Here is a 13,872-nt window from a genome sequence, read left to right as displayed (position 1 = left end):
CTCCCGCCCCGCCCCGCCCGCACCTGCGGGGCCGCCCCGCCCCCTCCCTCCTCCCGCCCCACGCAGAGCTGCTCCGTCCCGCCCCGCCGACCACGCCGCCATTTTGTGCCCCGCCGCCACTCGAGGCACGCGAGGAGGGTCTGCTGTCCTCTGGTGCTGAGATGAGGGGGTGCGGGCGAAGTCCCCGAGAATGGGCCGAAGCCGCTGGGCCGTGGTGTGCCCCGGGCTGGGCAGCAGCCGCCCGTTGGCTTTATCTGCTGAAACCCACTGATCCTCAGTCTTGGTCCTGGTGCATATGGCACAGCGGTCTGCAGGTCAGTGTGAGCCGTGTCTGGTGGTCTGGGGCAGGCGGGTCGGGGCCAAGGGGTTTTTTGAGTGGGTTTACAGCAGATCATATGTTTGGAGGGTGTGGTGGAAGATAGGGCTCAAAGCTTGTTTTTGCCCCTTAGGTACAAGGCGGGATTGGAGTTCTGTGGGTCACCACTCTCCAAGGTGAGTGAGTGTCTGGGGGGAGTGGAACGAGCTCGTGTGGGGTGGATGGCCCAGGGGTCAGAACCTGGGGCCGGTCTGACAAAAATAACTATGGGAAAAGGGTGAAATGCTGTCTTCCACAGCTGGTTGCGTTACGGCATGAAGGCGTGGGAGCCTGCACACGGCTGAGGCGGTATCGTTGGGGTCGTGAGGAGCTCCTGGTGGATTAATTTAATGTGATTTCCTCTCAGAGAAGTAGGGCAGCGTGTGAAGGGTTCTGGGCCACAGCTGGGTGCACAGGAGAAGCTAAAGAAATGAGGGCATCTATCATCCTTCCAGTGGTTTTCTTCCTGCAGCAGGGAATGATGTGTGCTGGGGTACAGCCTGGAAGGAGGGGGTTGGGGGAATGGACGTGTCCTCAGGCGGCAGCAGCGTGCCTCAGGCTCGTGGTAAGGGAGCAGACCTGCCCCATGTCATGTCCCCTGCACGGTGCAAGGAGGTAGCTGGAAAATGTGAAGGGGGTGGGGAAGTGCTGTGAGTTTGTTCAACTCTGCAGCACACCACCTGATGAGAGATGTGAGGGACGTTTGTGATGCCCTTTTAATTTTCTGGTACGGATAAGGGAATTGCTCTTTTCTACCTTCTTGTAATGGTGTGCTTAGAGAGAAATATGAAGCAGGGCCCCTGTTGTTTCAACTCCAGTGAGCTGAAAAAGGAAGTCAGTGATGTGGAAATTAGGTTAAACCACATAAGTAGGCAGCTTTCTGCACATAGCTAATCTGTTAAGGAGAAAGCCTGGCTGCTGTATGTGGCAGGACTCAAGTGAATTCCAGTCCACTGGGTAACTAAGGGACAAACCCAGGCTCCTCTGCTTTGCTTGCAGGCCGTGCCATGAGAGAGGAGGGGAAAAATAGAATATGGAGGGGGTCGTTAAGCAGTTTTTCTCCTGTGAAATGGAGGAGCCACTGACTGCGTGTTACGTCTTGGATGAGACCAAAGGTGAGCAGTAGATGGGAAGCTGGACTCTGATGTCAACTCTAAGACTTCGACTGCAGCCAACTGTAGGTGTCACCATGCGTGTTGCATTTCCTGTTGCACGTGGGTGCTTGGGCTTAGAATTGCATCTGCAGGCTGCACCAGGAGTGAACCACAACCTGGCAACATATTTGTTCTGGGATATGAACAGCAGCTGTATGCATCTAGCAGTGCAGTGCCAGTGATAGTTTTCAGAAAAGGAGTTCCTGATCTCTGAAGCCATTAAATGGTTCAGGGGAGAAGGCGATCCTGCGTATTGCAGGGCTGCGAGTGGTACAGAGTGAATGTCATAGTGGTCTGCCTAAGTAACAGCTGCTGATCAGCATAGGTTGAGTGGAAGGCTGCACTTAGTTTCACTTGACAGTCACCTCCAGGCACTAATTAACCCATGCTTCCTTCAGCAGGCTATTATTAGAGAGGCACTTGGAAGAGAGCCCCTGGGACACGTCCCACTTCAGTTGACAGCAGCAGCCTTGGAGCATTGCTTAGGGCATCTGCCTGCCTTTGAAGCCGTAGTGATGGCATCTTCGGTGTCTGTAGTCAGGTGCAAGAGCACATCAGGGAGATGAATATCCTATCTTGCTTTATGTTCAGATACACTGGGATTAGTGGTACAGGAGCAAGTGGTTCAAAGCTTGTCTCACTAAGCCTCATCGAGGGCTTTGCGGAGGCAAACTTGGCAGTGTATTTTGTCAAGAGCTATGTATTACCTCCTTGTCATGTGCAGTTACCCAGCAGGTATGAGGAAGGTGATTTATTGTTTTCCTGCTGGGGCATGAAAGATGAGAGCTGACTCCCTAGACTGATGCCATTAACGGCTAACACATAAATAGGGAAAAACAGCAGGTGATGAGCTGCTGGAGTGAGACTAGACATAGGGAGGAAGGCAAATGGGAGAACAAACAGCATACCTGTAACCCAAAACATATCTAAAACATAACCCAAAACATAACATAACAACACTAAGTGTTGTAAGAAGGGTTGGTCTCCCAGGTACTGCAGAGGAGAGGATACCATAGCGTGCTTCAATATATGTTTTACCTTCCTCTTTCTAATGTGACAGCCTCATATATTTATTTCAATTAAAAGGGCTCACACAGTTCTTGTAGCGTTACCCTTCCTCAACAGCTGCATGTGTGAAGAATTACTTTAGATTTGCTGCAAGGGAAGAGGGAGAAATTTATTTTAGATTTCCCACAAAAGCCACAGCGGGAAACAAAGGCATTAAAGGTGGAGAGTGTCTGGCGTGATGGGGATGTAAGGCTTGTGCTGATAACTAGAGGACTTGTGTAAGACCGACCTGCCTTCCCACAGGGACCTGACTAAGGCAGTGTGCTCACCATGCTCTGAGGAACTGCAGCACACACGCATTTCTCTGCAAAAGCATGTCCCCCTCTGTCAGCAAAAGGAGAAAGGCTGAATCTCTCAGCAGAGCACCAGAGTTCTGGTAGTACAAAATGTTTCCAGCTCCAGCTGCTGCAGAGAATGAACTGGGTCTGAGGAACTGGAGCAGAGCAAGTCCCGCAGCATCTGAGAGGGTGGTTTGTCATTACCCTTGTCATCTGTCCCCAGCTGACAGGACACATAAGCTGCACAGGGACAGCATGAAGACTTCTCTCATAGCTTTCCTGTGCTTTGAGTGAAAACACGGGTGCAGCTTTGTCATTCTGATCTAGCTAAATGGCAGGGTGTAGAAAGGGAGCACAGGTCTTCTCCAGTGATGCCCACAGATCAGCAGTGGTATTTTGGCCCTGAGTGGCTTATCTTCTTTTCTGAAATTTTTCTAGTGGCAGTCATCTCTTTCTCCTTTCCTTCCCCCCTGCCTGCACTTGAAAAGTTTTCACCAAGAGAAACAGACCCATTCTATGCTGCCAGGGCAAGAAGTGTAAGTCAGAAAATTAGAAACTAACCTTCCATGGGGTTACAGTGAGGGGAGGGCCAGACTTGTAGCATTACAAACTAAGTTTGAAAATAATGGAAACTCTAGGTGCTGAAAGTGGCTTAATTGCTCCAAGTAACATGGAGGTTGCTGGCCCAAATAGCGTAGCTGATGCTTCCAAGCAACTTGGTCTTGTGTTCTTCAGCCAAAACAAACTGGGGGCTGGGGGAGAAAGTCAGAGAATGTGTCTACTATGCATGTGTTAGCAGATAAACTTCTTGCTCTTGGAAGGGAAACAAATGATGAACTCAGGAATAAGCAACAGTGGAAAGGAGGTCTGTGACTGAAATGCTCAAATCCTGTCCAGTGACACTGTTGTAACTGAAGTGATAAGCAGCCTGACTGCAGTAGCTGGCACTGTTTTCCTCTTTTTCATCACACCCTGGCTCCAGTTTGAATATTACCTCGACAGTAGTATCCCCTCCCACTAATAAAACAAAGGGGAGTGCAGTTCTGACATGCTATCTGCCTTGTGCTGATTGTAGGCACACTGAGAGAGGATCTTCTAATTTTTGTCTTCTCTCCAGTATGAGTGTCAGCTTCTTAGGTGTGGATTCTTTCTTCCAGGAGAGAGACTGAAAGCTAGAAACCAGCTAACAGCTTAACACTCTCAGACCAATGAGGGAAGACTACAGCTGAACTATTCAATTGTGAGCTACTGCAGTGCAGGTAAGCCTAGCCTGGGCTGTTCTACTTACTTCCCTATCCTTACTGGAGCCTCCCTGCACACAGACATGCTGACTGCAGTCAGAACTGCTGTCCCAGAGCAACTTAGGCAGAAGGGTGATAAGAAAACAAACAGAAAGAAGGTGTGAAAGCACAGGGACAGATACATTTCTGACATGTAAAGGAGAAGGGGTAGTGAGGTGAGATAGCAGCTTGGCCAAATGGAAAGAGAGGGATCAATCTGGAACATGACAAGGAAGAGAATATGGTTAAATATCATAATGTTTCTTAAAAATCTGCAGTGTAGCTGAAGTCCCTTTTGGGCTATGGAAAAGCTGCCCAAGACAGCTCTTTTATCCTGAAACACTTGGAAATATGACAGCACAAAAGTGCAAAGAGTTATGCTTTGATTCTAGACAAGACAAATCAAGGCATAGAGACCCCCACAGCACTCTCCCGTTACATAAGTAGGCTCAAAAATAAGACATCATTCAAAACCAACATCAATTTAATTCTTCCCTCTTCAGGACAGGAACAGAGCAGACAGTCCTGGGGTTACATGTGCAAGCAGAAAAAGGGGTAAGGGACTAACTGAGCTAGGAAATCCCAGCTAAACATGCAGGCAATAGAACCACTCTACTCAAGACAGCCCAGATCTGGGTGGGTGGAAGAGCGTAGTCCTCCCGAGTCACAGAGGTGCTGTCCACACAGCTGTGCAGAACTGCAACCCAAAAGACAGGTCCAGGAAGGCAAAACAAAACTAAGTCTTATCCCTGCTGTTCTGTTCCTTTCCCAAGAGGAAGCAGGCTACTACAGCCTATGCAGCCCTGAAAGTAGTGAAGGAAGCAAGTCCAAGACTGTGCAATTACAGGGTCATTGCATTGGCTTTGGCTGTTGTGTTTAATACAGCGTTGGAAACAACTGGAATGTCTCTGGCAACTCTCTGAAAGGGTGGCATGTTGGGTCCTTCCAATGTGTCCAGGATGCCTGCAGGAAACCAGAGAAAGAGGAGAGTGGCAAGAGTTAGTTCAGGAGCAGGTGGTGTGTTTCTTCTTGTTTTTCTCTCTGGCCAGTGAGTGGCAGAGCCCAGGTCTTGGAGGCAATGGGAGGAGACATATTGCCCTCAGGAATAAGCAGCAAAAACACCTCCATCCAGGGACCGCAGCATGCAGATCACAGTTTATCCTTGGGGCAGGGGAATGTAGATCCTTTCTCTTTGAGGGTGCTAAATCCAGCCCCTTGTCATTTGACCTGAACAAAGACTCTGCTAGGAGCTCTCCTCTGCCAAGGCAGCCTAGCACATCATTTCCCCGCTTCACTCCAGCACATACCCTCCTCTTAGACCAACTGTTTGCTTTCATCTTGAGATATACCTGCAAGGCTTATATCAGGAATTGCAGTTGGAAGTGCGATACGGAATTTTTATCACTGCAATGCAAACAGACCATATTTGGCAGGAAATGCAGACGCTGATGGAAGTGTTCTCCAGTTCCTGTCAATTATCCTCTCAAGACTGATAATCAGTCCTGGAGATCCTTGAAGAAAATTGCTCGGAGTATATTCTCCCATATTTCATTTGCTGAGAAGTTGCATATTAGGGCTGAGAACCTTGGCCGTGAATAGGGAGCCAGGAAAGAGCAGCGTTTAGCTCTAAAAGGACTTATGATGCTTTGCCAAAATTATGCAGATTTCTCTCTTTTTTTTTTTTTAAGAAGGAGACTAACAGTTTGTTAGGAGAAAAACAACAAAACACAAAGACCACCTGAATCTGTATAGCCTGGTAAAAAGTACTGTCTGCAGAGGATGCAGCTTTTGCTGTCTGTGTTGTACAACTTAAGATAATAAAGGTGTTAGGTAAAGAAGGAAAGACTTTCATGACATATTTCCTGATCAGAGTAAAGCAGCCTGATTTTTAGCATGGTTCAGGAAGGGACTGGACAACTGCATAAGAAAAGTAGTCACTGCTTTAACGCTTGACTTGTAGGGAAAGACTAAGCGTGCTTGCAACTTGTCTTAAGTAGTAGAACTGCACAAAGAGACTACCCCACATCAACATGACCTGCTTTGACATCTTCTGCTAACAGTGGTAGTGCTAGTCACTCTTGGGCATGGAACTGGCCCAGGTGCCCTTAGGTCAGTTCCAAGCTGCCCATCCTTTCTCTCTGAGAAAAGAAAAAGCACTGCCTCCTCCTCCCCCACATCTAAGAGGCACTGCCATGATGTTTCCCTTGCTTACCTTCAACCACCTTGTGATAAGCAAAGTGCAGATAGAGGAGGAAAAGCATATGCAGAGCGGCAAGAGTTCCACACAGGATGAGCCGCTGGGTATGCCCCACCGTGCGCGACACCAACACAGCAACCTAGGAGAGAAGTAGAGATCAAGAGGATAGCTGCAACATCAGCTTCTGGCACTGCAGTCAAGAGCACAAAGGAGGATATGGGCTAAGTAGTGAGAGCTGGTAGGAACACCGCTCAGAGCCTTTCTCACAGTTGGCACAAAGAAATTCTGAGTAATCTGACTTTGTTTTGAGTAGATGAATCTTGCCCAGTTTCACCAAGTGTTCAGAAGGCTCAGGCAAGTCTCCCTGGAGCAGCAGGGGACATAAGACAGCAGGCTTCCTGCAGCTGTCAGAATGGGTGAGGACAGTCAGTCAAGGCTACACACTAGTAGCCAAATGACCCAGAAGCATCAGGCTGTTCTTTAAGCACCCTACCCAGCTGTGGAATCACTCGCCTGACCCAAGGAACACAAAACAAGAAGCACTTCCTTCCTCTCTGGGCTGCCTTTCACTTACCATCCGCAGTGTAGAGAGTCCACCAACAACTAACCAGAAAATATAAAAGAGGGAATGGAAGTGGATATTATAGGTGACGAGCAGAGTGATGCAGTGTCCAAAAAGGCCATAGCCCTGGCAAAACAAAGACATCCACGTTAAAGTTGCCACTTGCACACAAAGGGCCGTTGAGCAACGAGCAGCCTATGCTTGCAACATTTCAGCAAGGCAGTACTTCACAAACCACACGCTCCATGCTAGAATGTCAACCAGCACAACAGTTTTAACAGCAGCTCACACCCAACTCATCTGTCTGAAGGATTCACACGATTGTCAGAGATTGCAACAGTCTAGGAAACAGAAGAAAAAAAGCCTCTGATCCCAGAAAAATGGGAATTTCCATAAGTGGGAAACTTGCAGGTAGGAACAGCTGCTTTGTGCCATCTCCGTGTCTGGGACAGGTCAGGTCCAAAGAGCATCCTGGATTTCCAGGTTGTCCCAGTGCAATAGGATTATGGGCATCTGGGACCACTAATTTACAGAGATGTTTCCAGGTCTCTGGGAAAAGCTCACAGGTCACCCTCCCTCTGGAACACCATGCAGCCAGCATCCATCCTGGGGCAGCCCCATCCGTACATACCAACAGCGACAGCATCTGCACCATCGTGATTTGGGCATTACACAGATATGCCAGGAAATAGATGAAAGAGGAGACTCCCAGCCAGTAACCAAAGCAGGTGCCAATGGCTGTGCCCATCAGTGTGCCTTCCCTCTGTGGAGACAGCAGCAGGATGAAGAGAACTCAGAGAAATGGTCTGCCAGCACCTAAGTTCCACTGCAGAGAGTACCCAGAGCCTTTCGTACATAGAATCAAATAGCTGGCTTAACAGCAGGCAGCTTGCCCCATGACCTACACTCCAACCCTCCCAGCAACAGAGCATCAGGACTTTCTGATGCAACTTTCCTCCCCTCTCCAAACTAAAAGGCTCCTACTCAGATCAAATCTGCTTTTCAGCAAGATGCTGTCGTGTTACGGAAGAGGTTTCCTCTCCCTTTCCAGTATCATTACGGCAATCCCAAACCCGGTCAAACTGCAAATTAATCACTGAGACTCGCCGTACAATGATGGTGTCCGAGGTCTTCATCCCATGCAAAAGGATGGCCACCAGCGTGAAGACCAGCATGAGGGGTCCATAAAGCTCACCTGCGATCTTCTACGTGTAAAGAGAGAGACGGGAAGGTTTGGTTAGTGCTCCCATCTTCCAGGCTCTCCACTCTGAGTGATGTAATGAGCATCTCAGAGAGTTTTATCACCTGGGGAGCATCAGCAAGGCCACTGCTGACGGGAGCCACACAGAATAGGCCTGGTGATGAGTCAGAGTAGTGTTAAACGGGATGCAGAAATGGGTGAAGTGAAATCTAGAGTTCTAGAACTGTACCAGCATTAAAGGTAGCAGAAAAGTAAAGGCAGCACTGGCACAGGCTCTGCAGGGCAGTGGTCACAGCAATGAGCATGCTGGAGTTGAAGAAGCATCCAGACAATGGCCTCAGCCATATGGTGTGATTTTTGGGTGTGGAGCCAGGAGTTGGGCTTGGTGAGCCTTGAGTCCCTTCCAACTCAGGATATTCTGTGATTACGATTCTATGAGGATGGGGTTTGGAACAACCATAGGAAAGGGTTTACCGATACCTTGAGGGAGGTGAACATCTAACAAACCTGGATCCTTAATAACACAGACTAGTTAAATGTGAAGGGTCTCTGCGGAACACGCAGGCCATGGGGTCTGGTTCAGTGAGAGAGAACTCACCTGTGGGAAATTGATCATCTTCACGGGAACCATGGACTCCAGCAATCTGCATTACAGCAAAGCAGGGAACGACATCAGGAGAGTTAATACGATGCTTCAAAAAGCAACAGATCCCGCACACCCGCTGCCAGTGCTTTCTGCTGTGACTCGTGGGGGACAGAGAGCGCTTTTAAAGGGCTACATGAACTAACTAAAGGAAACCCCGCCGTCAGGAGCTAGCTTTGCCGGGAAGGATTCACAGACCCACCGGTGCGTGGGACAGCCAGCAAGGCAGTTCCAGCCCCGCGCGCTCCCCGCGGGCCCTGCCCACCTGGTGCGCACTTGGACGGGCTCCACGTCGAAGTAGGGCCGCAGGATGTCGATGTTGGCGTAGAGGCTGAAGGCCTTGGAGGCCTGCCTCTTCCCCACCTGCCACATCTGCGGAGACAAGGGCGCGTGCAGCAGCGGGGCCGGGGGCGGCGGGGGCGGCCGCGGGGCGGGAGCACGCTCACCTGGTCGGCCACCTGCCGCCCCAGCTGCCCCTGCAGCCCCTTCATGCCCAGGAACTCGCCGTCCTCCTCCCCGCCGGCCCCCGCCTCGCCCTCCGCCTCCTCCTCCTCCTCCTCCTTCATGCGCTGGTGCATCTCGCCCATGTCCTCGAAGCTGGAACCCGACGTGTCGTCCATGTTCTCCATGTCGATGACGGCGGAGCCGCCGCCCTGCTCCGGGGCACAGAGCGTCAGCGCCCGCCCGGGCCCCGCTCTCCCCGCCTCAGCGCCCGCGCGGGACGGCCCCACCTGCATGTTGTCCTCAAAGCCGCCCCACTCGGCGGGGCCGCTCCTGCCACCGCCCGGCGCGGACATAGCGCCCGGCCCTACGAGCCGCCGAGCTCGGGGGAGGGAGGGGGACGCGGATGTGACGGTTCCCCCGGCGCCGCGCCGGATCTCGCGAGAGAGCGTGCGGGCGGCGCCGCCATCTTGTGTGCGGCAGGGCGGCGCGGCCGCGCCTGGGCGGGCCCGGCCTTCCCGCTTCCGGCGGCGATGGCGGCCAAGAGGAGCATGGACGAGTTGAGGGAGCGCGTGGTGCTGGGCGAGTTCGGCGTCCGCAACGTGCGTAGGGCGGCGGGCTGCGGGGCTGCTCCCGCCTCGCCCCCTTCTCCCTCACGGGCTGCGCCTCCCGCAGGTCCACACCACCGACTTCCCCGGCAACTACCCCGGCTACGACGACGCGTGGGACCAGCGGCGCTTCGAGGAGGTGAGTGAGGGCTGCCGTGGCGGCGGCGGGGCCCCGCGGTCGGCTCCGGTGTGACGCGGCGCGGGGCCCACGCAGGCGTTCCGCGTGGACGTGGTGCGGGAGGAGGACGGCGTGCTGGAGTTCGACATGGTGGGCATCGACGCGGCCATCGCCAACGCCTTCCGCCGCATCCTGCTCGCCGAGGTACCGCGGGGCTGGGGCGGCTCCCGGAGGGAGGGGTGGCGAGAACGGAGCCGGTTCGGGTGGATAGGCCGCGTGCGGGTACCCCGGCTGGCGTCTCACCGCCTCGGTCTGTTGTCTCCCTGAGGTGCCAACGATGGCTGTGGAGAAAGTGTTTGTGTACAACAACACGTCCATCGTGCAGGATGAGATCCTGGCGCACCGCCTGGGCCTTATCCCTATCCGGGCCGACCCTCGACTCTTTGAGTACAGGAATCAAGGTGAGGGTCTCGGGTCAAACAGCGGTGGTGAGGGTGGAGCCCGTAACGAGGAGCCTGGGTCACGATGTAGGATCGTGAAGGGACCCCTGAAGACCATCTGGTCCAACTCCTGCAACAAACAGGGACTCCTACGGTTAAAACAGGTGCTCAGAGTCCTGTCTGGCCTTGCCTTGAAAGCTCCCAAGGACATGGCATTCACCACATCTCTGGGCAACCTGTTCCAGTGCCTCACCACCCTCACTTCCACCACTCTCACTCAGTAAAAGACTTTTTCCTTACATCTAAAGTAAATCTACCGTCTTTCAGCTTCAGACCGTTCCCCCTTGTCCTATCGCAGCAGACCTTGCTGTAGAGTCTGTCCCTTTCTTTCTTACACGCCCTCTTTACGTACTGAAAGGCTGCTTCCAGGTCTCCCTGCAGCTTTCTCTTCTCTAGGCTGAAACAGCCCCAGCTCTCTCAGCCCATCCTTGCAGGAGAGATGTTCCATCCCTTGGATCATTTTTGTGGCCCTCTTCTGGATATGCTTCAACAGAGCAGAAGTGCGATTCTGTAAAGATCCTGTTTTGCCCTTTCCAGGAGATGAAGAGGGGACAGAAATTGATACTCTGCAGTTTCAGCTGAAAATAAAATGCAGCCGGAATCCTCAGGCAGCCAAGGAATCATCTGACCCAAATGAACTGTATTTCAATCACAAAGGTGTGAGCTCTTTCTGCCTGTCCTAAAAGTAGGTGCAGGTTTTTGGTTTTTTTCTCTTGTTCACTTTCTTCTTTCTCTCTCTTGGGATTTAGCCTTGTGAGCAGAGACAGCCAATTCCCTCACAGTGTACACAGCTTACTTTTGCCATCTCCAGTCCTATACAGATCAGCAACCTGTTTTCTGAGGCAGCAGCTGGCTGATGCTTGTGGCTTCTTTTGGCAGTGTACAGTAAGCACATGACATGGGTGCCCTTGGGGAATCAGACAGACCTCTTTCCGGATGCTGACTTCCGACCTGTCCATGATGACATCCTCATAGCACTGTTGCGACCTGGGCAGGAAATAGATGTGCTCATGCACTGTGTCAAGGGCATAGGTGAGTGCTGGGTCTGGGCTGGGGAGCAGGTGTGCTGGTGCATGGACTTGAGCACAGCTGTGTGATGGGAAACAGTGGAGAACTGACTTGACCTTGAGGCCTGCCCTAATCCTTATTTCTTAACTCTTTGTGCAGGTAAAGATCATGCCAAGTTCTCTCCTGTGGCCACAGCTAGTTATCGACTGCTTCCTGACATTACTCTCCTGCAGCCTGTTGAGGATGAGGCAGCCGAGACGTTACAGAAGTGCTTTTCCCCTGGAGTCATTGAGATCCAGAACATCAAGGGTACTTTCTTCCCAGCTGTAAAGTGCCTTGTTCCTAACAAGTCTTAGCAGTGACTGAGTAGAGACAGTAGAGACTATAGCCAAACCTTGTAGGGGGAAAAAAAAAACTTGTTGTGATATTTTCTTGCTGATAACAACAGTTCGTACTATTTTGAGCCTGGTTGTATTGGCTGAGTGGCTGTCACACACAAATGTTTTTAGTGATGAACTGAGATCTCTCTGAAATGCTTAGGTGTTGCATGCCTGTCTGTAGAGCCCTGTGGTACTGTTCAGCTGTCTGGGTAGCAAGCTTGCTCTTTGTAGCAGCTGAGCATGGACAGGACTTGTGTCCTGCACAGGAGTACCTACAGGCTTTGTGTTTGGCTTGGAACTGTTCAAGAAAATGAATTCTGCCAGGCTGGAGTTTCATGTTAGGGATGTGTTACTTCTTTATGTGTGGCTTTGCTGCCTGTGCTGCTTGAGGGGTAAGTACCTTTTGTGACCCCAAGGGTACCCATCTGCTACCGGTGCCCACCTGGTTTTGTTTTCTCCTTTTAGGAAAAAAGGTGGCAAGAGTAGCCAATGCACGGTTGGACACATTCAGCAGGGAAGTCTTCCGACATGAGGGTCTGAAAAACCTTGTGCGCCTGGCAAGAGTGCGAAATCATTACATCTGTAAGTGGCTCATTTTCTGCAGAGCAGAGAGCCCTATTCTGCTTTGTGCAAACAAGCGGAGGCCGGCCAGTATGTGTACCTTGGTCTCAGTCTTCCACTTCTCCCTGGCATCATTGGTCTTCCCGTGTTTGTATTCCTGTGGGGAGCTACTGAGATTGTGGTTTGGTGCAGCTTTGGGGTAGGATGTGTTTGTGCTTCTTGCTGGTTTATTTCTTCCAGCTGCAAAGGTCTGGCTTGCCAGAAGTACAGCATCAGGGAAGATGAGGGGCAAATGCTGGAGCCATCTGCAGGCCGAAGCTGCGCAATGGCAGTGCTGACTTGTGTCTCTGTGCAGTTTCAGTGGAGTCGACAGGTATCTTGCCTCCAGATGTGCTGGTGACCGAAGCCATCAAGATACTGATGGGAAAGTGTCAGCGTTTCCTGAATGAACTGGACAGTGTGCCTATGGAGTGAGCACGCTGTAGCCAAGAAGCAGAACCCTGTGCTGCTGTTTTGGGCTTCCTGCTCCAGCCTGCAGGAGTGGTTCTTCTGCCCTAGGCATGAGTTTTGAGATGGATTTGTTAAGAGCCCTGGGACCATCTCTTTGAACTGGTTTTGTGTGTGATGAGCCTCAGTGAGGAGATGCACCAAAATAAAAGCTTTCTTTTACCTCCGTCTGCTTCTGTGCAGTTAACAACTGTGAGACCGTAACATACAAAAAAGGGTGGCAGCAGGTCTGAAGCTGAGTAGTACTTATTTTAGATTGCAGGCAGTGTGTGAAGAGGACCAACAAGGCAGTGTAGTAAAGCTCTCAGCAGCAGGCCCATGAGAACTTAATAAGTCACTGTCAGTTTATGTCTGTTTTGAAGATGTCTCAGACAAGCTGTGTGTGGTAGCTGTGTTGTCTTATAGTACTGGGCTTCTTTATGTAGTAGGAATTGTGGGGTTTAAAAACATGCTCTGGAAAAACTGATTGTCCCCATTATGTATCTCAAGGTAAGACATTTCTTTCCAGATGTTAGTTTTGACCATCCTGTTCTTCCTTTCAGTGACTGAGTTTTCTGGGGCATATGTCAATTAAATGCCTGTCTCTACAAAGGGAAGCCTGGGATAACATGCAAGTTAGCAGCAGGGGTGAGCACTGTTATGGTGGAAGTCTCTCTGGGCAAGCCGATGATGTCAGAGAATGGCTGTGAGCAATGTTGTGTTCCAGCTACTTGAAGTAACCTTCACTAAAACACTGAGATCGAGTGTAGCAAATCATACTTTCTCTCTACCTGTTTCACTGTGATATACTTATTCATACCGTATGCATTGTTGTAGGTCTTGGGGTGGCTACACTGTATGGAATGCTGTGTTCAGGGCAAGGCCAGTGATGGTCTAAAAGCAGAACACTAACTTGCCATTCTGGCTCATAGTGCTGTGTTGTGCTGCAGACCCATGCAGCTGAATGCCAATACCTCTAAACGCATTTTTTTCCCCATGCTTTTTAATTTAATTAGCTGGTCTGGAATAGTG

At 51.0% G+C, this 13,872-nt stretch overlaps 2 protein-coding genes across 9 annotated transcripts; one reads left to right on the top strand and one right to left on the bottom strand.

The window, feature by feature from the left end:
* Nucleotides 1-94: 94 nt before the first annotated feature.
* POLR1C (RNA polymerase I subunit C) lies at nucleotides 95-13,027 on the top strand. 8 transcript variants are annotated; one of them, XM_046938819.1, is made up of 12 exons: nucleotides 95-314; nucleotides 450-492; nucleotides 1,355-1,470; nucleotides 4,013-4,114; nucleotides 9,855-9,926; nucleotides 10,002-10,109; nucleotides 10,234-10,366; nucleotides 10,943-11,062; nucleotides 11,285-11,437; nucleotides 11,573-11,722; nucleotides 12,259-12,375; nucleotides 12,710-13,023. In XM_046938819.1, the coding sequence occupies exons 6-12, from the start codon at nucleotides 10,053-10,055 to the stop codon at nucleotides 12,826-12,828; spliced, it is 849 nt and encodes a 282-aa protein (XP_046794775.1). In that variant the 5' UTR covers nucleotides 95-314; nucleotides 450-492; nucleotides 1,355-1,470; nucleotides 4,013-4,114; nucleotides 9,855-9,926; nucleotides 10,002-10,052; the 3' UTR covers nucleotides 12,829-13,023. The 8 variants fall into 8 exon arrangements, with proteins under 8 accessions (XP_046794775.1, XP_046794776.1, XP_046794777.1 ...); XM_046938820.1 differs by having other exon boundaries at nucleotides 1,908-4,114; XM_046938821.1 differs by lacking the exon at nucleotides 1,355-1,470.
* Nucleotides 4,502-9,564, bottom strand: YIPF3 (Yip1 domain family member 3). The gene is given in 9 exon segments (NM_001012566.1): nucleotides 4,502-5,098; nucleotides 6,348-6,471; nucleotides 6,907-7,020; nucleotides 7,526-7,657; nucleotides 8,007-8,099; nucleotides 8,694-8,739; nucleotides 9,004-9,110; nucleotides 9,185-9,391; nucleotides 9,470-9,564. Coding segments are annotated over 9 exon segments (1,011 nt in total). The 5' UTR covers nucleotides 9,536-9,564; the 3' UTR covers nucleotides 4,502-4,976.
* Nucleotides 13,028-13,872: the final 845 nt, after the last annotated feature.

Source organism: Gallus gallus, chromosome 3 (assembly GCF_016699485.2).
Source record: "Gallus gallus isolate bGalGal1 chromosome 3, bGalGal1.mat.broiler.GRCg7b, whole genome shotgun sequence".
Classification (NCBI taxonomy): Eukaryota; Metazoa; Chordata; class Aves; order Galliformes; family Phasianidae; genus Gallus; species Gallus gallus.
Note: the sequence above shows the minus strand (reverse complement) of the source record. Positions and strands in the feature narration are given on the sequence as shown.